Genomic DNA, 27,443 nt, shown 5'->3' with positions numbered 1-27,443 from the left:
TTGATAAGTCGGTCGTAACGTCCCTCGCATAACCCCATCCACTGAGTCGTAATACTAGTTTATACATGTTTCTAGTTTGAACCAGACTCTCCTTCTCGGTGTTATGGGAACTAACGTGACCGTCTCGTGTGATGGGAGATACACGGAGGTCAGACGAGCGGCGGGCTGTCGTCAGTAATGTCCGAGAAACGAGCTTTCACGGCTGTTTGTTGACATCACAGCACTGGTGAGCTTAATGCTGTTTGCACTGGGAGTCACATTAACGGAAAACTATCGTGGTTACGTAGGTGTTGGCTTTGCGGTGCGATTGTGAAAACATGGCCGATCAGGTAGAGCTAAAGGGATTGACTGCAATGCAGTGAACCTAAATGGCTTTTCTCGCTAACACAATCTAGCTAACGTTAACTGTCAGTTGCTGTCGTGTTCATGGACAGTAGTTCAACAGAGGCCAATAAACCACGTTTTACACTATTTATAGTGGAGCTAGACGCGTTAAACTCTAGTTTAGCCTACGGAAGCTAGTTTATTTGCTCTCCACACTGTCAACAACACATGTTACGCTAGTCGAGTGGCGCACTCTGTTGTCAGTGTCATCGCTCTTGTCAGTGACAGCAGCCTGGATTAACACAGGGGATTACAGGTTTTAGTTGAAAAGCCAGTTATACATTTGGTGTGATTATTATTACTCTGCTTTGTTCACAGGTAAACTGAAAAGTAAATCATGCCTGGGAAACTGAAGGCCAAAATTGTGGCTGGCCGCCACTTGCCTGTGATGGACAGAGCCAGTGACCTGACTGATGCTTTTGTAGAGGTGAGTGAATCTAGAAGAGCAATACTTGCCGTTTCTTTGAATGAAACCAAACAATTCACGTCTGTAATAACATATATTTACCATTTAGTTTCAGTGTGGTTGTTGCATAAGTATCGCACAAAATATTAAATGTGGCATTTAGCAGATGTGTCTTGTGCCTTTTCTTATTTCCTAGGTTAAGTTTGGAAACACAACTTTCAAAACCGATGTCTGTCATAAATCCCTCAATCCACAGTGGAATTCAGAATGGTTCAAATTTGAGGTAAACCACCAGTGATCTTCTCTTTAAACCTGGCAGGCAGTAGTGTTATCATTGTGTGCATCACACAATGTGGATGAGTTAAATTTCAGCATTCCTAACCTCTCTCACGGTCGTATCTTTGCTCCCTTTTCTGGTCTTCCCTCCTCCTCTTACTGTGTAGGTTGATGATGAGGACTTGCAGGATGAGCCATTGCAGGTCACAGTTTTGGACCACGATACTTACAGTGCTAACGATGCCATAGGGAAAGTTTACATTGACATTGACCCACTGCTGTGCAGTGAGGCTGCCTCTGTCATCTCTGGCTGGTTTCCCATCTATGATACAATCCATGGTACAATAATAAACTAATCTGACCATGATGAATGCATTTTTTACCATAGGTCCTTTACCCTTATTATAACGTATTTCTCTCTATTATTTGTTATTAGGTATCCGAGGGGAGATCAATGTCCTTGTTAAAGTGGAGCTTTTCAACGATTTGAACCGCTTCAGACAGTCCTCCTGCGGGGTCAAGTTCTTCTGCAGTATGTCTGACTTGATTTTTGGTTCACAATTGTTTGTTTACAGTTTACAGATACAGCATATGACATAATTAGTGTGCATAAAATACAAATTGACACTATATAGTGCAGTCACCTACAAAGCAATGCACAAAATATGTTTAATTTGAGGACATTATAGTTTTAATGTTTTAGCCACTAAGTTGTTTCATCTAATAATGATGCATTAATAGAACGAGTGTAAATTCCAAGATCAACAAAATTACAAGCTGCGAGTGGTAAAGTGTATCTGTAAAGAATATGTGCTGAAAGTGGAAGCTGACAGCTTTAGAAGAAACTTTTCCATTTAATCTAAAATCCTTTCACTCTGTGGGGTGTTTGTCTAATTGTACCTGGTAGCCACATCCATTCCACGGTGCTACAGGGCAGTGTTGGTGCACGGGTTTGTGGAGGAACTTGTGGTGAATGAGGATCCAGAGTACCAGTGGATCGACCGTATAAGAACTCCTCGGGCCTCTAATGAGGCCCGGCAGAGGCTCATCTCTCTTATGTCTGGTAAGAAAATGTATGGTGATCCTCTTTTAATGTTGGTGTGGAGGCAGAATGATTTAGTCCTCTCCGTTCTACCCCTTTTCTTGTTAATGTGGCTGTGTATTACCCCCTATTTAGGAGAGTTGCAGAGGAAAATAGGGCTCAAGGTATTGGAGATGGGCGGGAATGCAGTTGTGGGCTACTTGCAGTGTTTTGACCTGGAGGGAGAGTCGGGTCTGGTGGTCCGGGCTATAGGTACTGCCTGCACACTGGACAAACTCAGCTCTGGGAGCGCCCCCAACACCAACACACATATGCACCCGAACACAGCCCCTGCTTCCAATGCCTGCAATTCTCCTTCCAAGGATGGAAAGGAGTGAGTATGAACCAACAACACAAGCATGGACCCTACCTCTTTTAAGTTTAACTGCAATTCTAGTTTGTGAGAATGTTGAAATACAATCGGTGTGTGCATAAGAGGGACAGTGTGTGTGCAATGTACTGAATGTTCGTCTGTGTATAATCGAGCAGTAACTCCTGTGTGTGTCTCAGAATCTTTGATTCCTTTTTGTAGTTTGTGTCTATTGGGTCACGTGTATTGCATCATGAAACTAACAGCACACGACATATCCTGAGACACACACATGTACAGTACACACACAGCCATCCTCAACCCCCCTCCTCCTTTGTCTGCTCTTTTAGACTGCTCTTGCATGGCTTTCTGCTCTGCCTCTGCATGTTCTAGTGCTGCGTCTTTTAGTGAGTATCTAGCACATGTGTTCTGCTCAGCCTTTTAACTGTGTTCTTTTGTCCTCACCCTGACTATTGAGTAGTTAGCTTGTGATTTCATCCAATTACTGGAAAAATATCTACAGTTGAGTGCATGTGTGCCTCTTTTTTGCATTTATAGTGTATCTTTGCGCCAATGCTTGAGATTGTGTGTATCGGGGATGTAGATATGTTGGTTATTCTGCAATGGATCCAACTACTCCACATCTTTCAGTCAATGTTATTTAGTATATACTTAAAGTTTAAAGTATAAATTAATTAATTAGTATAAATTAAAGTCTCTACAGGTTAGATTATCCACATTCTGTGTTATTTGCATCCCTTTTGTGCATGTTTGTGTGATACTGAGATTTTTTGTTCTCAGCAAAAAATCTGAGTTTCCTGCTGCTTTCACATGGCTTTAAATGCAATTACAGGGGCTTAGAAAGGGAGTAAAAGCAGACCCTTTTCCCTTTTTTGTCTCATTTTACACTCTATTGCAATGTTGTGGTGTTGGTTCTTGTGTGAGTCTCTTTCTCCCTCTTTGGCTCTCTGGCTTCATTTGGATTGGGACGTTTCTCACTGCTTGTGTCCAAATCGGTCCTCTGTCTTCCTCCCTCTGCGTGCTGATTGGCCCAGGTCTCCCCTTGCCCACGGATGCCGCTCCACCCACAACAGCCCAGTGCATTCGGCCTGCAGCTCCCAGAGACTGTCCCAGAACTTCTCTGTCTCTGTTCCCACACTCATCTTCACTGGTACGCAGAGGCAGGCAAGGAAATAGATACAAGAGAAAGAGAAGAAGTTTGAAATGCAAAGAGAAGTATACAGTGATGTTTATATGTAGGAGACTGAGGCATCAAGACAAAGACTCAAGGCAGACTCGTATACCTTTTTGTCAGAAAAAGACCAGACATTGATAATACACTCATAATCCCTCCAGCTGGCCGTTTTTTCCCAATGATAGAGGCTGGGCAGTCAGATTCCCAGTTGTATCCTCCTGCAAGGGCCTGTGATATCTCCACAGTCACCTAACCTTTGCTTCACTCTACTGGGACACATGCTTCAACTCGTCATCCTCAGTTGAATCTGACCTTCTTGTGTTTTACCATGTTGCTTTCTTTAGTTGAATGTGTGTGTGGGTGTCTGTTTGTTTGTGCTTTTAATTTGTGTTAATCTATTTTTTTGCTTTCCATGCTTGCTTTTTTGTTTTCCAGTCATCCGTAGCACCTCAAACGCACCTCACCCAAAGCAAACTAATCACACATTAAAACGGATACCTTTCCATTTAATGGCAACGCTGACCCACTCCCATACACACATACACACACAGAGGGTGCGGCGGTGATTGATTTAGGTGTGTGTGTTTGTGTGTGTGTGTGTGTGTCATGTTCTCCTGGCAGCCCGGTATTTGCTGAGGACCTGACCTCGTCCTCCGGCCCGCCAACCCCTTTCAGAGCCCTTCCCACCACCTCCTCCTCTCCTCCCCCCTTCTCTCCCTCCAAGCCATGCAGCCGCCAGTCCTCATCATCAGACACAGACCTCAGTTTGACGCCCAAGACGGGTAAGAACACTTGGCCCCGCCCCCCTTCACCCATTCTCATCCCTCCCTCTACCCCCCCCTCTCCCTGGTGCTACTGTGGTGATGGTTTTTGGTTATTGATTTTTGATTTACATTTTTTTTTTTTTTATGGTTGAGTTGAACATTACTTAAATTACAATAAATATTTATTTAGCTGTGTCCCATCCTAACCCTTGTCCTCAGTGGCCTAGTGTGTCTTCTGCTTTCACATATAAAAACAATTCCAGGCAGCCTCCAGTTTGTATAAAACAAGTTTCATTGTGTGAAGACACACCAGATCTCTGTATTAGTCCTCCCCCCTGTTGTTGTGGTCTTTAATGAAAGCACTGTGTCTCATGAGGGCCGGTTGTTAATCTAAGGTCACTTATTCATCACCAGCCATCATGTTTAATCATTGAGGAAAAGGTGACTTTACTCCAACTCTGCCCCAAGGACAACACATTTTACGGCAGCTATAACACTGTATAGCCTAAAGAACCTTCTTAGCAGAGCCGCTCACCTGACTCCTCGGGAGGGGTCCAGCAGTCCCCCAAGCGACCTCACTCCTCTTCCTTCCTCTCTTATTTCCTCCTCTCTCATCAATTTATCATATTCTCTCCCTCTCCTCCCTCTTTTTGCTCAAAACATTCTCCTTTTTCTTCTCTCATCTATTTATGTTAACTTTGCATACCACTTTAATTTCTGTATCTTGGTTCCGGACCTCTGAATTGCCTCCCACATCTCCATTTGTTCTGCATTGAAATGGTTCTGGTGTTTTGCCCACTGATGATATTTACCCACCAGTTGGAGAAACAATAAACCAATCAGAACTTTGTAGGAGTTATATTATTGCTTAGGTTGCTAGCCAGATCCATGAACAATGTTGATAAACCTTAAAGAAGCAATGCCACTTAACTCTAAAACATCCTCCTTTGTCCTGAAAAACATTGAGTTTACTACTTATCGCAACCTCAAACTCATGCCGACAAAAAAATATTGTCGGTAGGACGGATACGTTGCTTGCTACAGAGTGATTAGAGATAATTAAATGAGTGAGTGACTAGGGCAAAATAAAACGTCAACATCAACAAGCAAACGGCTAACATGAACTCAAAAAAAGAAGTGAAACAAAATGGCAATTCAATCTGATTATCAGGTTATTCTTTCTCTACGCTACTCTTCACTTTCTCCCTGTCACATCCATCTCCCCCTCCTCATTTGTTGTGCTTCGGACCACTCTCCTCATTGCTCTGCCTGTCCATTCTCACAATATCTTTGTTTCTCTGTGAACCCTTCATCTGTTTTTTTCTGCTGGATAGTGGAGCCAGGGAGACGCAGGCCGGGGATCTTTCTCTGCCCCAGCTCCCCCACCCTCTCCACAGAAACTCTGTCCCTTCCTGGTTCTGGCTCAGTGGGCTGTGGTCACAGCTCGGCTCCCAGAGCCACCACCCCGCCCCCTCCCTCCACCGTCCACTCAGACACTGTCTTGCTGAGAAAGAGCGTGTCCTTCACCGAGGACCTGCTGCTGGCAGCCTCTGGTATAGTAGGACTACAGTGTGTCATCAAGTAACAGAACCTTACAACATCTTAGTGTTGGCTCCTCTCCTGTATCTTGGGTCAACAGCAGGACTGTTCAGATTGACTTGACTGGTGTTCACTGAAACAAATAACCCAGACATAAATGGTGCGACTGCCCAGAGCTCATTGTGAAACTACACCACTGACCGATAGTCCTGAGTCTTATTCAGGATTCTCCGACTCCAGCAGGTGGTTAATCAGGTGTACCCAAACTACTAGGTCCAGTATTTATGCCTGAAGGAGAGAAATGTTATGACTAGAGCAGTCTTAGCATGAGGAAGATGCAGGTGTATTGACTGTCTAAGGTTTTGTGTGCAATTCCAGCTGTTGTTTCCACATGTTTTGTCATGATAACATTAATACTGCAGTGTAATAATCAACTTTTGCCTCTTTAGTCCATTGACCTGTGTGTTGAAAGTGACGAAACTGAAGCCAGACTCTCCTCTGTGATCAGGAATGGGAAGCGGGGGCAGCGTCGGGAAGGAGGCAGGGCCTCTGAAGACCCTGCTCAGACAGCAGACGCAGACGGCTCTCGAGCAGAGGGTACAACGACTCAACGCTCACATATGCATTGCTCATATGTGTATATACCGACTCGTTCTATATGCAGACATTTGAGACTGACATGCACCGCAAAACACAAAGTAAAGTGCTTAGTTTCAGTGAATTTCACATCCAGACATTGTGTTTATTTTCAGGTTGGGTCTTAATTCACTAAAACATAGGAAGAAAAAAAAATGTTTTTGCAGTTAATGCCAGTTAACCAGTTTGCGTTGCGTCTCAGCCTCAGATGTCTGCACGTAGGACAAACAGTTACTTGCACAGTGTGTGTCGCTCACTAATTTTCACGCAGCAAAATTCTTTGTGAAATATCACTGATTTGCACTTAAATGTTTAATGGGGAATGGGTCTCTGTAAGAGCAAGTAATGTTCCCTTTCTTTGTCCTCTTGACCATTTTTGCTACTCAGGGAGCGACCTCCTCTGGGTTATTGTTAAATGCCAGGGTATGTCCCATCAGTGTGACACTCTCTATCTCCACCTTTCCCCTAACACCCTGACCAGCTGATGGCCACCACCAAGTCTGAATCATCTCCTAACCCGTGCCTCCTCTGTTGTATGTAGATCTAAGAGGAGCAGGATGGGCTAAGCAAAATGGCCGTGTGTCATTGTGTGACCCCAGCTTGTCTGTTTGCTTGGCATCTACTGCACTCTAAAAGATTCACAGACATGTTTGGCGGAGGGCAGGAGGCTAGGAGTTGTGTTCCCTTCAAATTTGAAGGGGTTTGTGACTGTGTGTGAGTGTCTGGATACTCCTGTCAAGCACCTCCCTCCTTTCTGACTTCCTCTCCTGAGTCTGATTTGGGTTCCCTGTGTCCGCAACGGGAATGAGCACGCTCACCTCATCACCTCATTCTTGCCTCCTTGCGGGGAGGAGCTGTCAGTCAAATTAGTAGCTATCTTCCTTGCTGGAGTACTGGACAAGAAAGAAACCTATTGGTAGTCCCACCTGTTTATTTCCCATGAAAGCCATTCATCACATACACCTGCATGGTTGGACATCCTAACGTCCCTCAGATTTTCTGTACAAATAGTCATCACTTCAGTCTAGGAGGAGTACTAAGATGCTAACATGCAGTCCAAGTACTTCCAACCCCTTTTGTGAGTGACTGCATGGATTTGCATTGACATTATTTGAGGACAAGCTATCACGTCGGAGGACAGAAAAGCATGTATAACAGAGTCCTGATCCTGAGCCAGGACCTTGCGTGTGTTTTTGTGTTGTTCACTTTCAACTCCAAACCTAATTAATGCATTTATATAGATTTGTAAGGATTGAATTAATCACTAAATCAGTGATACAAAATACGTAGGCTTTATTGAAAATACAGTTTCTCAATCACTTCCAGATCTATTTGAAATGCTCTAAAGTTTGTCTCTCCAATTATAGGCTTGAATGGTGTGAGTGGGCACTCCTCTGGGGTAAACATTGCATGGGGGGGACATCATCACACTTAATCTTTGCTGCATGTTGGCACTTTTTCTAGTACAACAGTAACAGTATTATCAGCCAAGTCTACACTCACAGTTAAAGATACCGTACATAGGTCACTCATTCTTTTCAATACACCCAGAGAGACAACTAACCGACACGAATGTTATAAACCTTAAATCATGAGAAATATAAAATCTAATAAAACGTTACAATCATGGATGGCTCATTACATATGATTAAACTCACACAAATAAATTAGAAACAGTCCAGAGTGTGTTTTCCTTTACTGTCAATGACCCAGCTTTTTCTATCTGCAGGAGTTCCCCTTCTTCACCTTGACGTCTTTCCCACCTGGTTTTCTGGTTCATGTTGGTGGAGTGGTCAGCGCTCGCTCTGTCAAACTGCTGGACCGTATACACAACCCTGGTGAGTGCAGCAAATGCAAACACACAATGTCCTATTGTAGCTCGTCCACTGTCCTGTGAAACAATATGATTGAGCTCCTCCAGTGACCTAAAGTATCGTGTGAGTGTCCAGTCTGGTTGCAAGTGGCCGTTAGTTAATGGTGCCCATTATCCTCTTGTGTTGAACAGTTATCCCATGAATGTCCAGGTCCCAATCTGTTTGGTTGTTTGGGGAAATTATCTTTAAATCATCAGTTATGTCCTCTAGTCTTAATGCAGGTGAAAGCTGTTCCTACTCACATTTATAAGCTGCAGTTTTCTAGCATTTTGAAAGAAATAAAGTGTGTGTGTGTGTGTGTGTGTGTGTGTGTGTGTGTGTGTGTGTGAGTGCGTGTGTGCGTGTGCTTTGGTCACTGTGGTGCTGCCCCCTGGAGGTTAGGTGCAATAGTTGTGCATGGCTCCAATCTGCTGCCTGCTGCTTCTGTTGTCTGGTGTTGTTGGTTATAGGTGACACTGTGGTGAGGTACTTTGCTGTTTTATATATGCCCTTTAGTTTGATTTATATTGATAATTAGATATTTGCTGAATAGGCAAGTACCTGCCTGTTGAACTATCTGGGTCCCACTGCCCTTTGCTCGGTGTCATGGTCTTTGACTGCTCTGACTCGAGGATGTCTGAAAATGTAGGTAGAGGGGAGAGCTGATGAATGTTGGCTGTGTTTGGATAAACAGGGTTCTTTTCAGAGTTATCCAAAACGGATGCATAAAGGGCTATGCATACCATGCAATGAGTACTCCTGTCTGAACATAATTTCCCCTGAACTAAATTGCCGTTATAACTTAAAAAAACATTCTGAAAAGAGCCCTGTTCACTGTTGCAAAGCTTTCACTACAGAGCAACATTAAAGGTACCTCGTGGAGTTTCTGGTCATGAGTAACTCTATTGAGATACAGTATGTGTTACGAGCGGGTCACTGTTTTGTTTGTATTGGATGCATGAGCATGCAGATAATGCAATATATTGATGTGTGCAATGATTTAAAAATGTAGCTTTTATCACCTTTTATGAGGAAGGTTTGATAGACCTCAAAGATACACAACATGCTTTGGGTGAGAACCTCTGGATGTAAACAAAACATTTGTTTACAAGAAAACTCCACAGGTTACCTTTTTTATATTAGAAGTGTACTAGAGTTAGACTGCACCTGTATTTTCTTTTTTTGTATTATACATATATTAAGATTTTTGGCTAGACCTGTAGCTTATACTCCTCGCTATTCTCTTTTTCCTGTCAATCTTCTTGCGAGATGTTGTTTGTAGGCCTGAGTATAGTTTGTCTTTGCATAGTGATTGTGAAGTGCTGTCTGTTTTTGCATAGTGACAGTGGAGTGCTGCTGTTGTGCTGTGCTTGTTTGTTAGACTGTCTCTTCTTTTCTTTTTCTCTCTTTTCTGTACTAACGGTGTGTTCTGGCCCAGCTTTGGGTAACACACGCTCATACAAACTGCTAGACTGGAATAGTGTCACTGCAGGTATTTCCCCCCTTTTACTGCTCTCAGCCACAGGAGTTATGGCAGCCCAGTGAAGTTAAACATGTGCCCACTAAGCATGCACCCACTTAACACTGACATTAAACCAATGTAGACCAGCTAGCCTAATATCCACAAACAAATTCAACATTAGCTGGATACTGGAAAATAGCTGAAAATGTATGAATTCAGTGAGCTGCCATTCTCCTCCCTCTAATCTGTGTGAGTGTGCGCTGAGCTGAGTTGAGCATGCGCTGTCCTCACCCCACCCCATCTAGCCTGGCCTGGCTTCCCCCCTACCCAGCTCATCCCACTGACAGAAGAGCTTCCCTAACGTTGTCCCAGCGCTGTTCTGATGCTTCATGAATCAGCATCGTGGTCAAACCTGTCTCGACCAGAGCAGGTTTAGCAGGTTTACTCTGTGACAAAGAGCCACTTACCGGGCATGTGCATCCTTAACTCACTGGGCCGTATTCATACTGAGAGAGAGAATGAGAGAGAGAAGGAGGGATGGATGGATGCATGGAAAGCAGGTTGATTTGATTGGTAGCAGTTGAGAAAAAATAAAACATGGATTTGGGATGGAAGGAAAGATATGAGCTTGGGGAATGGAGGCAATATGGCATCACTCAGAATTCTCTAACTTCAAAACTAATCTAGCTTTGATGGACTCTGGTGAATGAATATGGCCCTTCTCTGCCCATGAGCGTGCACATGGTCATGAGCGTGCACGTTGGAGAACCTGTGCCTGTGTGACATGCTGGCTCTGGTTTAAAGGAACCCACCTTGTGGGCCTGTTGCCTGGCCATCAATCATTATTCTTCATCTCTTCAATTAATCTCCTATCCCCCCCCTTCACCCCCCCCTTTCATTCATCTCCCCTGCCCCACCCAGAAGCTGAGTTTCTCTCTCTTTTTTGGAGGGCTCTGTCAGCATGTGGCCCTCTCAGGGAGTCATTGGGTGTGGCTCTATACTCTAAAGTAGCTTCCTTCATGTGTTGTTTGTTCAGAGATGCAAACATGAGTGAGATTAACCTCACAACTGGCAACAATTAGGCTCTCATGAATTAATGTTAATAAAACAGAGGTGGTATTGGACCAAAGCCTCATTAGACTATTGAAACACACCCATGGTTTAGCCTAAGTATGATGAAGGCTCAATACCTTTAAACTTAAACCTTTGTAACCAGGGTAGAAAACACTTGAACATATCAGGTGTCAATCAACATGTTTTATGTTATTACTCTTTTACCAGCCAGCAGGATTTTTATTCCATAGTCCGACCACCACAACCGAAATATACCTAATGGCTGGTGACTGTCTCTCACCTGTGTTCTTTCTGTGAGTGTGGCTGACTGAAAGGAGACATTGACAAGAGAGAGACCATATGTTTTTAGATAATGTTAATTTAAGGAATGCTAGTGAGAATACGCACAAGTAACCTAACCACTGACTTTGCCTTCATCATCATCATTCTCAAACTCTCCTTTCATTATTCTCATTGTCACTTTGTTTCACAAACTGATAGTTGGTTTTGGCTTGCTTTGATACACTATTTAAATGTATCATCGGAAAATACAAAGTGAACTGTTTGATTGTTTGTTTATTTTCTGGTAAATCAAAGCAATCCGTTTAGATACAGACTTTCCTGTTGGAATGTTGTTTCTAATTGTCTTTTTATTTTATTTCATGTAATTACGTTGACAACAGTTTATTAGGTTTAGCGTTGACTTGACTCATCATTAGCTAGACTTCAGAGTTCAGTGAGGTTTCGATAGATAATTGAGCCAATCTTTTTTTTTGCTGTCTGATTCAGAATTTTTTGTTTCTCCAGATGAGCCAGAGACTCGCGACGCCTGGTGGGAGGAGATTCGCCAGGAGATCAAATCTCATGCCAAAGCTCTTGGTTGCCATGCTGTTGTGGGGTACAGCGAGAGCACTAGCATCTGGTATGTAGTAGTAGCACACAAACTGATTTCCCTTTTATCTTTTTATGCCTAATGTAGATGTTAATGTCATAAACCAGTTTTTTTATTTGTCTTAAACACATATCATTTCATGTCCTGTTCTCATCCTCTTCCCTTTCTTTCTCTCTTGTTCTGTCCATCTCCCTTCAACACAGTGAGGAGGTGTGTATCCTGTCGGCATCAGGCACAGCATCCATCCTGAATCCTCGATATATGCGTGAAGGCTGCTTAGACATTGGAATTACCGACCACAGGTTGTTATGATTCAATGACTGATGAACTAACTGACTGTTATATATGAATACTTGTATGTTAACAGTGTGTGTCAGCACTGCTTGAATGGAGTCTGATACCAGATGGTGTGTGTTGTTCTCCAGGTTTGAGGAGCCGTCTCCCCCGAGCTGTGGCTTCTGCCACATCCCCTATGATGAGCTCAACATGCCCTTTCCTGCCCAGCTCACCTACTGTTACATCTGCAGGCGACAAAAGGTCAAAAGCTCAAATATATTTTCTTGTTTGCCTAAATCACACACATATTTTGTTGTCCAGTGCATGGTGGGGAAAAAAGTATGAATCAATTTTAATAATTTAATGTTTTCTTTTTCAAGGTTCCTGATGTGCTGTTCACAACAATCGACCTGCCACCAGAAGCGGCCGTTACGGGAAAGGGCTGCCTCATCCAGGCCAGGTAAGATACCTCACATGAGGCTCACATCAAATATATTGAACAAAGTGAGTTAATACCAGTGTTTTTTGTCTTCTAGACTGTGCCGTCTAAAAAAGAAGGCTCAGGGTGAAGTGAATGCGACGGCCATCTCCAACCTGCTGCCTTTTATGGAGTACGAGCTGCACACTCAGCTGATGAACAAGCTGAAGCTGCGGAGCATGAACTCTTTGTTTGGCTTACACATACAGATCAGTGTCGGAGAGAACATGCTTCTGGGTCTGGCTGTAGGTTGATATTTTAGGTTAACAGCCTAATCAGCAGTACGAGTGTTTGCTGCAATTCCTTAAAATGTGCTTGTGTTCAGTCTGCTACAGGCGTGTACCTGACAGCCCTGCCGGCACCAGGGGGCATTCAGATTGCCGGGAAGACTCCTGGTGACCTAAGCAATGAGCACCACATCCTCACCATTCAGAAAAGGATCAATGACACCATAGCCAAGAACAAAGAGCTCTATCAAATAAACCCTCCGGTGAGACACACAACACATGCATGGACAGTATTTAATCCAAGAAAGACTAGCTTTGTGATTTAAGTCTGCAAATTCTCCCCTAGTATGCCAGGTTTTCATTGCTAATTATGTTTCTACACTTGTTCATTCAACACAACAGTAGCCAGGTGTGGGTGTTAGTCTACATCCCATGCTGTAAATAGAAAACTTTGGAAACCTGTTTCAACCCCTAAATTGAATATGGTGTAGTTAAGATTTTTTTTAAACTTGGCATGTGGCCATGTGCCCTGATAAATCTAAATAATTTTAAATAAATTTAACTCGATTGTATGTGGTCATGTATGCAACATAGAGTGTTATATCAAGTTATAAGGTTTTATTTTGCACAATGAGCGTAGTCATTCTTTGACACAAACATTTCATGCTGAACTGTTTTCTTTATTTTGGGTTTAATTTTCTCTTTTCTAGCGTTAAAATCATGTCCGTAACCATACATTATAAGTAGTCTGTTCTTTGTGAATCATGAAAAACTTACCCCTCTTGTCTCTCTCTGGTCATTAAAGAAATTATTTGCCCTGGACCCTGAGGTGTTCTGCGGCATAAACATGGTACTGAGCACGGCAACTTTTAGCTATGAGAAACAGCAAAGCATGACAAATGTTTCACTATATTAATCTCAATACTACACCACTTTTACTATAACTGTATGACCGTTCTAAACTGGGGGACGTTTGGGAGCAGATAGATGTGTAACCCACTCCAGTGTCGCCTGTCGAGGGCAACCCACTGTAGACTCATGTATCTGTGTTGATGTACTTTTATTATGACCATCGACCCTGCCCATTCACACTCTCACCTGTGTGTGTTTTCTATGGTGCGTTTGTGTTTCCACTACTCCTTACTCTTTCAGAGCCATATTCAAATTAACTGTGTGTGTGTGTGTGTGTGTGTGTGTGTGTGTGTGTGTGTGTGTGTGTGTGTGTGTGTGTGTGTGTGTGTGTGTGTGTGTGTGTGTGTGAGAGAGAGAGAGATGGTTAATCCTATTTGGGTACATAAGTGAGTGCGAGCATGTGGTGTGTTATTAACATAGACTTTCTACTACCTGTACAGTCTGGCCACTAGTGAGATGCAGGTGTGCTGCTGTGGCGTTTTGGTGTTCACTTTGACATCCTGTCCCTTTGCTTGCAGGAGATGACAGAGGAAGTGGTGGGTTCGCCGATTCCTGAGCCGAGGCAACGATCCAGACTTTTCCGCTCCCACTCAGAAAGCTCAGATGAAGCGTCAGAACTGGACCTCTCCCATGGCAAGAAGGATGCCTTTGTCCTGGAGGTGTGTTTCTAAAAAACTAAATACATTTATATGCAGCAATTTCCATGGACAAGTGGTAACCATTTGCTATTATTTCCGTAGATTGATGACACTGATGCTGTGGAGGACATCCACTCCCTCCTCACTGATGCTTCCACCCCCACAGGTATGCGCCATCTACCCACTCCACAGCAATTACAGTGCATCATTATGCACTGCACATGCTATGTTAGTTATCTCTCAGTTGGGTTGATGCTCTAACAAATGTCATTGTGCTTCATCATCTGTGTTGCCACATTTCCAATTTTATATCTTCAGGTTTCTACAGCTGCAACACTGAGATCATGCCTGGGATTAACAACTGGACTTCAGGAGTTCAGGTTACTCTACATAATATAGTGTCACTTTCTTTACAGATTACAGCAAATATTAGCCAGACACAATTTTTCATGCATGTGGATTGTGCCATTGTGCACATTTGGTATTTTTAAATCAGTAGAGGCATCTACTTTTCCAGCAAAATACAATTTGCACATACTTAACATAACAAGCTGCCAGTAATGCACTGCACACATTTACTGTAATTTAGGAAAAGAAGTCCCTTGCTTCTTTTCATGCGATGTGTTTCTGTTACTGTCTTGCAGATGTTTACATCTGTGAGGGTCTTCAGGTTGAGTAATGCCAATCTTACTAACCAAGGCTTGAACAAGATCTTCACTGACCTATGTGAGAATCTCCTAAAGGTAAGAAGCCATTATTGATCAGTTGGTAATTACAACATATGTGATGTATCCTTTGTAATGGGCAAGTTATACACTGTTTATAATGATACTTGCAGTGTTTATAACAGTTACAAGTCAATTAACTGTGTTTTTTTTTTTTCAGAGTTTTTACTTCAAGTTGCGCTCTATGATCCCCTGCTGTCTGTGTCAGCTCAACTTCACTGTAGCAGTGCCAGAGGAAGAACTCATACAGGTGCGACTTTTCAGCAAATCTCTGAATTGTGAAATTGCAAACAAAACAGAAGTCAAATTTAAACGTTTCTTATATCTACTGTACCTCTGTATGCCCAGGTCGCAGTGACAGCGGTTGCCATGACGTTTGATAAAGACCAGACTCAGGAGAAGACGTCAGACAAGCCACCCACCAAAGGTCCGTCTGGTTAAAGGAGATTATCTTTTTGGGAAGGTTTTTATTCTGCTTACCCAAAATCAGTCTTTAATACCTTCACCATAGCTTCGCTCAATGTTTTGTAGCTTCAGTTACAGCTCTGCTCAAATGTAAAGAATCACATTTTTGACAGCACTGAAGTTTTAATACTTTTCACTTGTTAGTCTTGTTTTAACAGCTTACTTTAAAGGGTCAGTTCACCCCAAAATCACCCCTAAACAATACATATTTTTCCTCATGTTAGAAAATATAAAGTGTTTTTATTGCTGGAGAATCCATCTATTGTAACTTTGTACAATTGTAAAGCTGTATCTCGAAGCGATCACTGACATGCTGTTTCAGAGCCAAAATAAGCTATAACAAAATTCACCAAACCTTGAAACTGATAACATCCTTTTAAGAGCAAGGTACTCTAAACGGTGTTACACATTTAAGAAACATCACTTCTGTTGTGTTTGAAATCAGGCAAAAGCCCCTGAGTGATTATATGTGCTTTGTTTCAGGAGGCAGTGAGACTGAAGAGCAGCTGCAGTTTTCCATGGAGTTATGTGCAGACTCTTCATCTGCCAACTGTCAGCCAACATCCAAAATCTCAGGTAGTCTTAAACAATTGTTTTCATTGCCCCCTGACCTCCTCCTTTGCCATGCTTCACTAACAGGCATTGCCCATCTCCTCCACTAATAACTTTAGGTACAGTCGCTTTACTCATTCCAGCTGCAAAACTCTGCAAAAATCAGCTGGTGATGGTTCGTTCACCAGGTAAACAAACAGTGATGTGTCATAGCCCAGTGTGTTCTTAGATGACCGTGTGTTGTTGACCTCCCTAAAACAGCATGGCTTACTTTCCGTTCACATAAAATGAACACGGTAACGAGAGCAAGGAGCTTGCTCCATCTATATAGCAAGTACTGATTATAGATGGGAGTTATGATTTGGAGGTGAAAGCTAAGTAACACATGCGTTGTAAGCCTTGTGGCAAGGGATTGATCCTGAACCCTTTTCACTCCCTGCCAAGTGCAATGGTAGACTTTGATGTTTGTTTGTGTGACAGGTGTCCCAGAGAGTACCAACGTCTCATCCAGAGGTGAGCTCCCTTCCCCTCAACCATCTCCCCCTTCTACCAAAACTACTACACTGCCCTGTTTTGACTTTTCATCCTTTTGTCTTGGACAGAGTTATCCTGCACCCAAACCTCATCCACTTTTGTTCTTTTCTGTTTGTTTTTCGTGTCCTGTTTTTATTTTTATTTTTCTCTCTTGTTGTTGTTGCGTTTGTGTATGTTTGGGTGTGGGCTTGTGTGTGTGTGTGTGTGTGTGTGTGTGTGTGTGTGTGTGTGTGTGTGTGTGTGTGCGTGATTGTGTGCGTGTGTGCGTGATTGTGTGCGTGTGTGTGTGATTGTGTGCGTGTGTGTTCTCTCCAGCTGCCTCCGTTGATTACGGTTCCTTTGCAGACAGATGCAGCACCTGGCTAGAGCTGCTTAGGCTGAAAGCTCACACCATAAGACGTGGATCAGTTAAGACAAGTAGGAGGACACAGTCTCTAGCACACTCTGGTGATCATACCCACAAATACAGAACACCGTTTCACAAGCAATCCCACACAAACACACATACACATACAAGTGCTCGCATACACTCGCACACCCCTCCATGCATGCCGCTGGGGGCGGAGCGTTGTAAATCAAGCACCAGCTTTTTAGCAAGAGTGTGAACGTTGAAGCCCCGCCCCTCAGAGGGATCTAAGATTGGAAGCTTGGCTTTTGAATGGCTGCAGCTGAGGCAACCATGATGACAACTTAATAGGAAGTCTTTTATTTTAATTTTGTTTGCAGTCTGCTTGTACTTGTTTAGATGTTTACTGGATGGGTTGCAGAAATTTGACTATTATTATAGCATTTGTGAATGTACTTAATCTGAGAAGATGTCACATGATTTGTGGATGCACTGTTCACATACACATTTTAACACAGAAAATGTGGTAGAGATCAGGGTTTGGGGGGGGGGCAGCAATGCTTTTTTTGCAAGATCATCTGGTATGATTTTCAATCCGGTATACAGTAAGTGAACTACATCTAATGTGTGGCACTGAAGGTTCCAGGTTTTTATGGATGTAAACCAACTCAGGTAAATTAGCAGTAAGACCATGGAGCATCTTTCACACTCTGGCTCGTGTACATGTGCACAGCTCAGCTCATAGCTGTCTCTGTCCGTCTCCATTTCTCAAGCCTCTTTCACAAATTGAAACAGATATACATATTCTTACATGTACTGCAAATACTGTATTCACACTTTTAAACACACACAGCTGTGCCCAGGTCTGTCTGTCTGTCTGTCTGCAGACGCTGTTTAACTGTCTTGTCCGTTTGCTTCAACTGCATGAAATGCATGGCAGCGCATGCTTTCCAAGTGATTGTTTTGGCACCACACAGACAACTGACTTGCAGATAAGTGCACACGTGTCACTCCTGCTGTGAAAAAGGAACAGGGTTGCCTTTTTGCACGTACATTCCACATTCACATTTTTTTTTCTGCTTTAAAGTTCATATCTGCTTTTATTTTTCCCCTATTTTTGAGTGTTTTTTGTATCTCCATTCTCTTTTGTCTTTTTCCCCCTTTACCTCCTTGTTTCCTTTTCACATCTCTTTTGGACCTCTCCATGCTCTCTCTGAACCTGTAGTCTCATCTTTGGAGCGCTCCAGTCCGCTGCCTGAGGGACGTTCACGCTCGCTGCGGTCCAACCGCTCTTTTGGGGGAAGTTCAGTCACTGTGGTGAAGATGACGCCGCTCTCCTTCCTCCCCGGGACACGCATCATTAAATACCTCGGTATCATCAACATGTTCTTTATCAGAGAGACAACATCGTTACGGGAGGTACGACTGCAAAAAACGGGCGACACACGCACAGGCCCCATGATTTTGTGCAAAGTGTAGACATATCTGTACACATGAATTGTGTGTTTTCCCTCTGCAGGAAGGAGGTGTCAGTGGTTTCCTCCATACATTCATAGCAGAGGTGTTTTCGATGGTTCGAGCCCATGTAGCAGCACTGGGTGGCAATGCAGTGGTGTCTTATAGCATGAAAGAGTGTATGTTAATGGAAAATCCAAACAAAAACCAGGTAGTCACACACACTCTGACAAGCACAATGAACTATTGTCTGCATCCTTATTAGTGTTGTTATGGTTTATTATTCCTGTCATTTTTTCCTCCTCAAGGCTCAGTGTCTCATTAATGTGAGTGGTGATGCCGTCATCTGTGTCAGGGAAACAGACCAGGAGCCGACTCCCTCAACGACAAATATCGGACAGACCAGCGCTAGTGCCACAGATGAGGCTACGTGACAGTGAAACACAGAGCCTCACTTTGTCTGCAGGACACACAATCTGAGTGAACATGCTTTCCGAGTCTAGCCGTCCAAATATGAGTCATTTATGCCTGCCTTAAAACTCTGTAATAGATACACAGGTTTGGACCCAGGTAATAAAGAACAAGTACTCACACACACTAGGAAAGATGCAGTCTGGATTAATATGGTAGTGCATGATATTTCTTTGTGTTTAAAGAGAACATTTGTGCAGAAGATACTGATGTAGCTCCTTGGGAATTAGGTGATCTGGGTGTTTCAAAACAACAGCCAAAGGACCCCTCTGCATCTAACATTTGTGTATGTATTACAGCCATCCATAATGGGGTCACCAAAAGCTACAGTATGTTGGCCATTCCTCTGTGTGTGAGCACAAGTGCGGCAGCTAGGACTAATTTGTGTATCTACAGCTCACAGGAGCAGTCATTAAATGGCTATGCCAAAAGGGACATAGTTGTATGCCATCAGATCATTTTAAAGTGGCCACTAATATAATGACTTTTAACATAGCTGGTGCTCTTCCTCAAAATAGAAAATCCTCAGTAGAGTGGACATTTTTAATCCAAACCACCCAGAGAACCATGTGATGCCATTTTGTTACAGTGATCTATTTGTTAATTGGTGTCCAGTTTTAATGATTTTGTCGATGGATAATCTTTCTAATTACTGTCACAGTATTGCTCACAAGCAGTACCCTAGAGGTGATTAAATGACTCCAGAAAGTGTCAAATGATGAACTCATCTGTACTTCTAATAATGAAAACAAAATAGCAAGAGTTACTGGCACATGCATGTATTTTTGTAGGGCAACTGTTTATTCCAGTGATTATTTGATTGATTTAAACCATTAGAATCTTGTATTGCTTTATCTTAAAATGCTCAGATTTAAAGGCGCGTATGCCTTTATTCACTTATAAAGGAGTGAGAGGACAAATGGTGATGGGTATATTGGGTAAATTGTGGCCCTTTGGGATCTAGCACCAGAGTGGTTTCATAGGATAAAGTATTGGACTGTTTTGACTGGATTAAATCTTAAGGAGTGTGTACTGAGGCCACTCATGCTTCACTTGCAGCTCTAGGATCCGTTCCTCTTCTTGATGCTTCTTGCTGTCAGTGTCAGATTTTGCATACCTTTGTCAAGCTTCATCCCTGCTGCTTTTGCACTCATGTCCAATGTATAGCAATCCTGCTACTGATCTCTACATCTTCGACATTCATGTTCAATGCTGGAAAAAAAAGAAAAAAAGCATCTTCTGGTGTAAGTGCCACCTGAAAATAAACTGTGTAAATGTTCTCTAAAGTCAGATATTAGTATTTTTGTATCATAACATGTATGAAACCTACAGCTTATTTTAACTGTCAAATGACTTCCTGATGACTCCCTGTGTCAGAGAATAAGTGGTACTCAAATCTGTTTGTCTGATGAGCAGTGTTTGATCAGTTGCATATATGTATACGTGTCTAAAACTTGAATGTACATACTTGGATGTTTTGCTTTCTGACTAGCAGCATGCAGACACACTTTGTATTGCCATGAATCTGTATGATCATCTGGTAAGTCTTGCACAATAAACTCAGTCAAACCCAGATGCATCAGTTTGACCATCTTCTTTTATAAGACTGAGCATAATCTTGTAGTAATGAATTTGAATATGTGAGCCCACTTTTATTCAAAGCTGAGTTTAGATTGTGTCAGCTGTTTGTAAACCTCTGGAATAAAAATACACTCTCAATGAACCCACTATAACTAACAGTAGGACTTCACAAAAAAGGAGAAGGAAACGGACAATCAACATTTCAAGACTGAACTCGTTTCATCCGATGCGACGTGAACGCCGCATCACAAATAACTGCAGCGACATCTGGCGGTCGTTAGTGTGAACTGCGCACCAAACCGCTCGGTCTCTACGTGTCTCCGGGCTATATTTTAATCCCCGGCCGCTTCCCGTCCTGCTGCTACAGGAGCAGACAGAAGTCAACTGCGGCGAAAGCAGCGGCTGTCTCACCCAGCAGCTCGGCCCAGACATGGGCGAAATCATCCTGCCGCGGCGCATGTTCCTCTGGAGCATGGCGGTCATCTACTTCGCAGCATTTGTGTCTCTCTATGTGCAGATACCAGGTGATATTCACAACTCTGCTCACTGTGTGGACGCTAGCTCAGTTAATTTACTACTAACTGCTATGTGTTAGCTTGTTAGCTGGGGACTTGGCGCTGTGTTTCCTCCCCTTGGGGGAGAAGACGTTTCTCTGGGCTGCACCCCGTGAGGGTGACCTGCTCCTGGGTAACTTTACGAACTAACAGCCGCTGAGAGACCCGACCTGTTGGAAGCATGCGCGCTTGGTAGTAATATCAAGTACAATACAGTACAACACCCACAACCCCTCTGTTTGTATCTGTTGAGGTCCCCCAGCAGAAGTCCGAAAGACCTCGCCTACGCCCATGTGTTTTTAAGGAATTTTATTTGGTGCATTTGCCTTTAGGCCAACATTCTTTGGTTTTCCCAAATGCGCACTCGCCATTCCAGAAATATATGTTCAACGTTTGAAAACTTGGAATTGGTGAATGAATGACACAGTCTGACTTTATATTCCTTGGTGTTGGACACACACTTGTATACAAAATACATGTTGCAATACATTATATTTACAATACGCCAAACTTTCGTTCTGTATATCTAGCAACTTTCCCCCCCAAGCTTGTCTGTGCCAGACAGTTACTGATCAATTGACCGATACAGGCAGTTGAAGAATTAAACAAAACATAAATGAGTGGAGAAATATAACAAATGCCAAGGAATCATGAATGAACACATGAATGGCTTAATGTGCATATATCAATGATGTGAATCAATCCAATACTGTTGATGTTAATTTACATTGTTCTCCCCATGCGTATGTCTATTTCTATCAATGATGTGAATCAATCCAATACGGTTGAGGTTAATTTACATTGTTCTCCCCATGCGTATGTCTATTTCTAGGTCTCTATGGTAATGATGGGCTGTTGCCTGCTCGTTGGCAGCTGCGACACGGTGGCAAGTCTCTCGGGGAACTGCTGCTGTCCTCTCCCACCCTGCTGTGGCTGGGACCTCAGCTCGGCCTGGACACACACACTGCCATGGAGCTGCTGTGTCTTGTAGGCGCCGCTCTGAGCCTCGCCGCCATTCTGGTGGAGGCTCTCCGAGACAGCGTGGTGTTTTTCTGCCTTTGGGCCTTGTACCTGTCCATGTACCAGGTGTGTTTACAGTTTCCACTGGACCCAGATTTCTGTCCCACTTTGCTGTCATGGTGTCCCTTCTTTCACTGGCCATTTTTGTTTTCTAATTACAGGTGGGCCAGGTGTTTCTCTACTTCCAATGGTGAGCGATGACTTTGTAGATCTTTATATTTATTTATTGTAATTAACAGAATAGTGTTATGAATAGCAGCTGGTTATTGGCTCCCAAGATAGTTTTGGCAGTTTGCCGAATGGTTTGTCATCCTCAGTCCACTGTTTAGTAACATCTTAGTAATGTTTGTCTCTGCTGCTGTGCAACAACACTGTAGACACCAATACACTAGTATGACAACCCTGGTTCCCTTGTCCTCTCTGTCTGTTCTTTACTTGCCACTTTCGCCATTGATTCATTGTTTTCTGTTGCTCCTTCTACTCATCGCTGTCCAGGGACAACTTGCTTCTGGAGGTGGGGTTCCTCTGTATCCTTGTTGCCCCACTGACCTTGATCAGAGGGTCCCGAGGGGTCAGAGAGCATGACCGTGTGACCTTCTGGCTGCTCCGCTGGTTGCTCTTCAGGCTCATGTTTGCCTCTGGAGTGGTGAAACTCACATCTCGTTGTCCAACATGGTGGGGCCTCACAGGTATGTATGGGAGTCTGTAGTGGTAAATGAAGAGTGGGTTTCTCGCTTATGTGTTGAAGGAAGGACATTACTAGAATTTGAAAACTGCAAATCTCAACCACTGTAACTGACATCAGTACATTTAAATGTTACTGGTTTCATTGTTCCTGTTGTAAGTGAGCTTTCAGGCTCTTGTCTAGTTTATTACATTTCTTTTCCACTGTGCATTGAACAGCTCTGACGTATCACTATGAGACTCAGTGCATCCCCACCCAGCTGGCCTGGTTTGCTCACCAGTTGCCGGTGTGGTGGCAGAAGCTGAGTGTGGTGGGGACCTTCACTATTGAGATTGCTGCACCGCTGCTTTTCTTCAGCCCACTGCGCAGACTCCGACTTGGGGCTTTTTACCTGCAGGTGGGTAGAAATCCAAATGCTCTGAAATCTACAATTGGCCAATCTAATAGCAAGGGATGCTTGCAAAGCCTTGTGCTTTATAATAAAAAAAAAGATAGAATAGAATCTTTCACCATTCTCAAATGTCTGCCCGGTTGTGTGAATTATTGGTTAATTTGTTTGCTTGTTTTTTTTGTGTAGGTGTTTCTTCAAGTGCTCATCATTTTGACTGGCAACTACAATTTCTTCAACCTGCTGACTTTGGCCCTCTGTCTGTCGCTTCTGGACGACCAGCATGTAAACTTCTGGCGGCGCAAGGCAGACAAGATCAGCAACAATGGTGTGATAAACATTTTCTGGATACATTTGCAGGATATACTTATGTAAAGTCTAAAAATGAGCAAAATCAGTGTCTGTCTTTTAAAGTTTCTGAATTGCTTCAATAATAACGATTCAAGATACACATTTGCTAAGTGATTTTGCACAACTATGGATTCAGACAGCATATTTAACTATCACCTTCACAATGGGTAAACTCACTGATTGGAAAAGTTTTCCATTTTAAATTAAAGAAAACATCTGAATCCTGCCTGAGAACACACATTGAAAGCCTAAGTTTACCAGAGCATCATCACGTTCTCTCTTTGATCTGCTCAGACTCCAAGCTGTGGTCGTGGCTGTTGTACCTGCTGGAGCTCACAGTCTGGTCTCTCATGATCTTCGGATCAGTTGTATGCTTTGACCTGAAGCCAGATACAACGAAGAACAGCATCTCCTCTAGGACAGGTGTGTGCGTGTATGCGTGTGTACATTTATTTCCAGAGTAGCAATTTAATTTTGCAGTTCATTGTTTACATTTGTGTCCTTTCAGCATTCACATACCACCAGTTTAACCAGTTTCTGAAGACTGTTACTATCCCCTCTATCTGGATCGGTGTCCTCTCTCTCACCTGGGAGATGGTCACAGCCATGTTCAGGTAGGACTCTGCCTGTGTGGGTGCTTGATCATGTTGCATTCTCTGTATTGCATGTTGTAGTACAAACATAGGATACGTAATGTGCTTTTCTAGGTGCGCATGTGTCTCGGGTTTCCTGAAGAGGTTTTGGGGAACTATCCAGTGGACCGTGTTTGCCACTGCCGCCGCTGCCATGTTCACTATTAGCCTGGTGGGTGTTGTTGGAAATACCGTATTGATTAAACTTCATATCATCAAGTTAAATAATCATGCATTTGAACCTTTTTACTTGATCAGAAATGTTGCATTAAACCTTGTTGCTATCACTCTTTATGTTGACTATGTTCTTCTGTTCCCAGGTGCCATTCACCTACATAGAGTATGACTCTAATGCCAGGTTGTGGCCGGGAGTGCGTCGGGCCTATGAGGTGGTGGATCGCTACCAGCTGGTCAACTCGTACGGACTGTTCAGAAGGATGACCGGGGTCAGTGGACGGCCAGAGGTTGTCATCGAAGGAAGCTACGACGCAGTCTCGTGGACGGTGAGAGAGAGAGAGAGTGAGTGAGAGAGAGAGAGAGAAAGTTAGTTATCATGAACGATATAAATATGACTGTTAATGATGACAGGACTGCGACGGTAATTTTATTTAAATATGCTGCATACTGTGCTCCTGGTTTGCACAATTTCTAACTGTTCAATAATAATACGATGGAGGCAGTACTGAAAAAAATATTTATTTACAGTTGTGCAGATTGTCCTGCTACACTGTAATAAGTAAGTTGTTCCTCTCGGTATGTTTCTTTTTTCTTTTTTTAGGAGATTGAGTTTATGTATAAGCCCGGCAACCTAAGTGCACCTCTTGCTGCAGTGACACCTCACCAGCCCAGGTTGGACTGGCAAATGTGGTTTGCCGCCCTCGGGGATCAGACACAGGCTCCATGGTTCACCAGCCTCATGTACCGACTGCTGCAGGGCAAAAGCGATGGTAAACAGCCTCAGTGCTACAATTTATTTCTTACTATGTTTTCTGTAACCTTTTTATCTCCCTTAATGAAAATTCACCAAAGACTCAAATAGAGCAAAAAACGTAACATGCTTACAATGTCTCAAGCTCACTTGAGAGTCGACAGTTTTCAATGACTGCATTTCTTCTCACCAAACTCAAAGTAGCGGTATAACGTACCATTATTATCTTATTGAAAAAGCCCTCTGTGAATAAATGAATCTAGCGCCAGATTACTGCATTGGTGCTGCTCACACTGTCTGTGAAGTAACAGGTTAAATAGCTGTTTCTCACTGGTTGCACTAGAAGCCAACGTGTGCAGAAACCTATCTTTGGTGACATCTAGTGGTACTTTCAGGAAATATTTCAGACACTAATGCCCACCCACACTGCTGTGCCAACTTCACTTTGATGAAAACAAAATAAAAGTTATTATGACTTATTGTTTATACATTTTTCAACTATCTCTGATGGGATGTTGGTCTGGGACACAGCAGAATCATACAATCTTCAGGTACTTGGATTTCTACCCATAATGATGGTGTTAAGATACCATTAAAAAGAAAGCAGTGTTTGTTTTTAAGTACAACCAGATCTCTGAAAGCTTTGCTTTATGTTCTGCAGTGATAGAGTTGATCCAGACAGATGTATCGCAGTATCCGTTCCACCAGCAGCCTCCTGCCTACCTCCGAGCCCACCGCTACAGATACTGGTTTACTGAACCAAAGGCTGACGGGTCAGTGCTCTCTCTCTCTCACTGTCTGTCTCTCTCTCTGTGTGTGTGTATGCAATGAAGAAACTGTTCTTGTCTGTGTGCACTGAAAGATGTCACTCGGCACATGTTCAGACATTACCACGATTTTCAAACTCAATAAACAGCGACCAACATGGTTATATGTGAGCGGTTCTATCACTATTTAAAAATAATAAGTTTAGAAAGCTGTTTCACTTTATTTTTCTTATTCTTCTTGGTTAAAATATCAGGATATTTACTGTTTGACTGGTCTTTATTGACAGGTCCTACCCACAGCGTTGGTGGAGGAGGGTTTATGATGAGGAATTCTATCCCACAGTGCACCTGGGCAACACCTTCTTGGAGAGCATGCTCAGTCAGTATGGACTCAAGGTAAATTCATCTTTAAAAACGTATAATTAAAAAAGATCAAAAACAAGGGAAGGAGGATTTGTATCTTTTCATTCTTTAATCTATGGAATATTGATTCATGTTCGTCTTTATTTGTCTGTAGGACAAATCGCCTCCAAGTCGTATGTCCAACACCACTGTTGCCCAAGCGGTCAGGTGGGTGCGCTCTCAGGCCAGAGGTGTTCCTACTCACATACTTATCTGGACACTTATTGCCTGCAGCGCCACCCTCTGCCTGCTCCAGGGATTGCAAAACCGGAGTAACCACCCAGAAAAGACCCCACTCACTCATGAGGCCACTGTGAACAAATGCACTGAAAATGTACCTGAAGGCTCTGCAGAGCATTCTGGGAAGCCGGATGAACAGCAGACCACGGAGGACGAGGAGGAGGAGGAGGAGGAGGAGGGGGGGGAAGAAGAAGATGGAGACGGCAGTGAAGATGAGATGGAGGGCAAACGAGAGGAGAAAGACACTGTTGCTGATGACGAAGAGGACTAGGCACGGGAGGAGGTGGAAGATGCGGAGGAAGATGAGGGGTGGAAATGAAAGGGGAAGTTATCACCACCTGCCTTAATGAAATTTAACCAAAATGACCAAATAATTTGTTCTGTGTATATTTGTAATTCCTGATCAACCAATTATGGAAAACAAGTTTATTTACCTTGTCCCACCTACACACTACTGCACTACATTTTACATAAATCACTTGTCTACGTCGATCTTTGCCAGATGTTTCGGAATTTTAAAACCTTCCTGGTTTTGTTCCAGACATGTTAAACATTTAATCTGGGCAGCAGGTCAAATCACATTGAAAGAAGAGAGAAATATAAAATGTACAATAAAAGACAACCTCTGTGTATTCAGGAGAGTAAATGTGTGTTGTTTGTGTTATTCTTTGTCTTCTGTTTGTGTTGCACACCATTGTACGTGTGTGCCTTTTTTTTCTTCTCATTACCGTGGTCCCTTGCCTCTTGCTGTATGTAATGAACTGAAACAACTCTGCACTTTCTTTCTTTTTTTTCCCACAAATGTGTCTTTTGTTTCTGTTAATATTAGAAATGAAACATCACACAAATTGATGTATTTAAAAACATATTTTTGTCACACATTAAAGTAGAATAATAGAAAAAAATATATAAATGCTTTTCTTGAATTTCTTTTCATCTGAAATGTGGAACAGTCACAAGCTATA

The 27,443-nt window shown here is 42.9% G+C and overlaps 2 protein-coding genes across 2 annotated transcripts; both read left to right on the top strand.

The window, feature by feature from the left end:
* The first annotated feature begins 163 nt into the window (after positions 1-163).
* Positions 164-20,497, top strand: c2cd5 (C2 calcium dependent domain containing 5). Its single transcript, XM_079223293.1, has 28 exons — positions 164-226; positions 703-811; positions 987-1,073; positions 1,234-1,405; positions 1,503-1,598; positions 1,974-2,129; positions 2,244-2,481; positions 4,274-4,434; positions 6,464-6,552; positions 8,321-8,429; positions 11,767-11,881; positions 12,055-12,153; positions 12,277-12,388; positions 12,508-12,587; positions 12,664-12,850; positions 12,931-13,095; positions 14,263-14,403; positions 14,485-14,548; positions 14,701-14,762; positions 15,027-15,125; positions 15,268-15,357; positions 15,456-15,534; positions 16,056-16,148; positions 16,605-16,637; positions 17,004-17,075; positions 18,230-18,423; positions 18,524-18,670; positions 18,768-20,497. Exons 2-28 carry the CDS (start codon positions 722-724, stop codon positions 18,891-18,893), a joined length of 3,156 nt encoding a protein of 1,051 aa, XP_079079419.1. The 5' UTR covers positions 164-226; positions 703-721; the 3' UTR covers positions 18,894-20,497.
* A 406-nt stretch (positions 20,498-20,903) lies between these two features.
* Positions 20,904-27,352, top strand: lmf2a (lipase maturation factor 2a). The gene is made up of 14 exons (XM_079224322.1): positions 20,904-21,035; positions 21,898-22,151; positions 22,247-22,275; positions 22,581-22,774; positions 22,989-23,167; positions 23,348-23,486; positions 23,804-23,932; positions 24,018-24,123; positions 24,217-24,313; positions 24,462-24,644; positions 24,920-25,088; positions 25,731-25,842; positions 26,124-26,232; positions 26,354-27,352. The coding sequence occupies exons 1-14, from the start codon at positions 20,942-20,944 to the stop codon at positions 26,747-26,749; spliced, it is 2,190 nt and encodes a 729-aa protein (XP_079080448.1). The 5' UTR covers positions 20,904-20,941; the 3' UTR covers positions 26,750-27,352.
* Positions 27,353-27,443: the final 91 nt, after the last annotated feature.

The sequence above is a fragment of the Taurulus bubalis genome (assembly GCF_910589615.1).
Source record: "Taurulus bubalis genome assembly, chromosome: 9".
Taxonomy (NCBI): Eukaryota; Metazoa; Chordata; class Actinopteri; order Perciformes; family Cottidae; genus Taurulus; species Taurulus bubalis.
This window is presented reverse-complemented; position numbering and strand designations above follow the sequence as displayed.

Excerpts from the sequence above, each read along its gene's own strand:
- c2cd5 (XM_079223293.1), top strand. The coding sequence starts at position 722 with ATGCCTGGGAAACTGAAGGCCAAAATTGTGGCTGGCCGCCACTTGCCT. Across the intron at positions 15,126-15,267 it reads TATGTGAGAATCTCCTAAAG|AGTTTTTACTTCAAGTTGCG; the intron begins GTAAGAAGCCAT and ends TTTTTTTTTCAG. Across the intron at positions 15,358-15,455 it reads CAGAGGAAGAACTCATACAG|GTCGCAGTGACAGCGGTTGC; the intron begins GTGCGACTTTTC and ends CTGTATGCCCAG.
- lmf2a (XM_079224322.1), top strand. The coding sequence starts at position 20,942 with ATGGGCGAAATCATCCTGCCGCGGCGCATGTTCCTCTGGAGCATGGCG. Across the intron at positions 23,168-23,347 it reads TTGGGGCTTTTTACCTGCAG|GTGTTTCTTCAAGTGCTCAT; the intron begins GTGGGTAGAAAT and ends TTTTTTGTGTAG. Across the intron at positions 23,933-24,017 it reads CAGCATCTCCTCTAGGACAG|CATTCACATACCACCAGTTT; the intron begins GTGTGTGCGTGT and ends GTGTCCTTTCAG.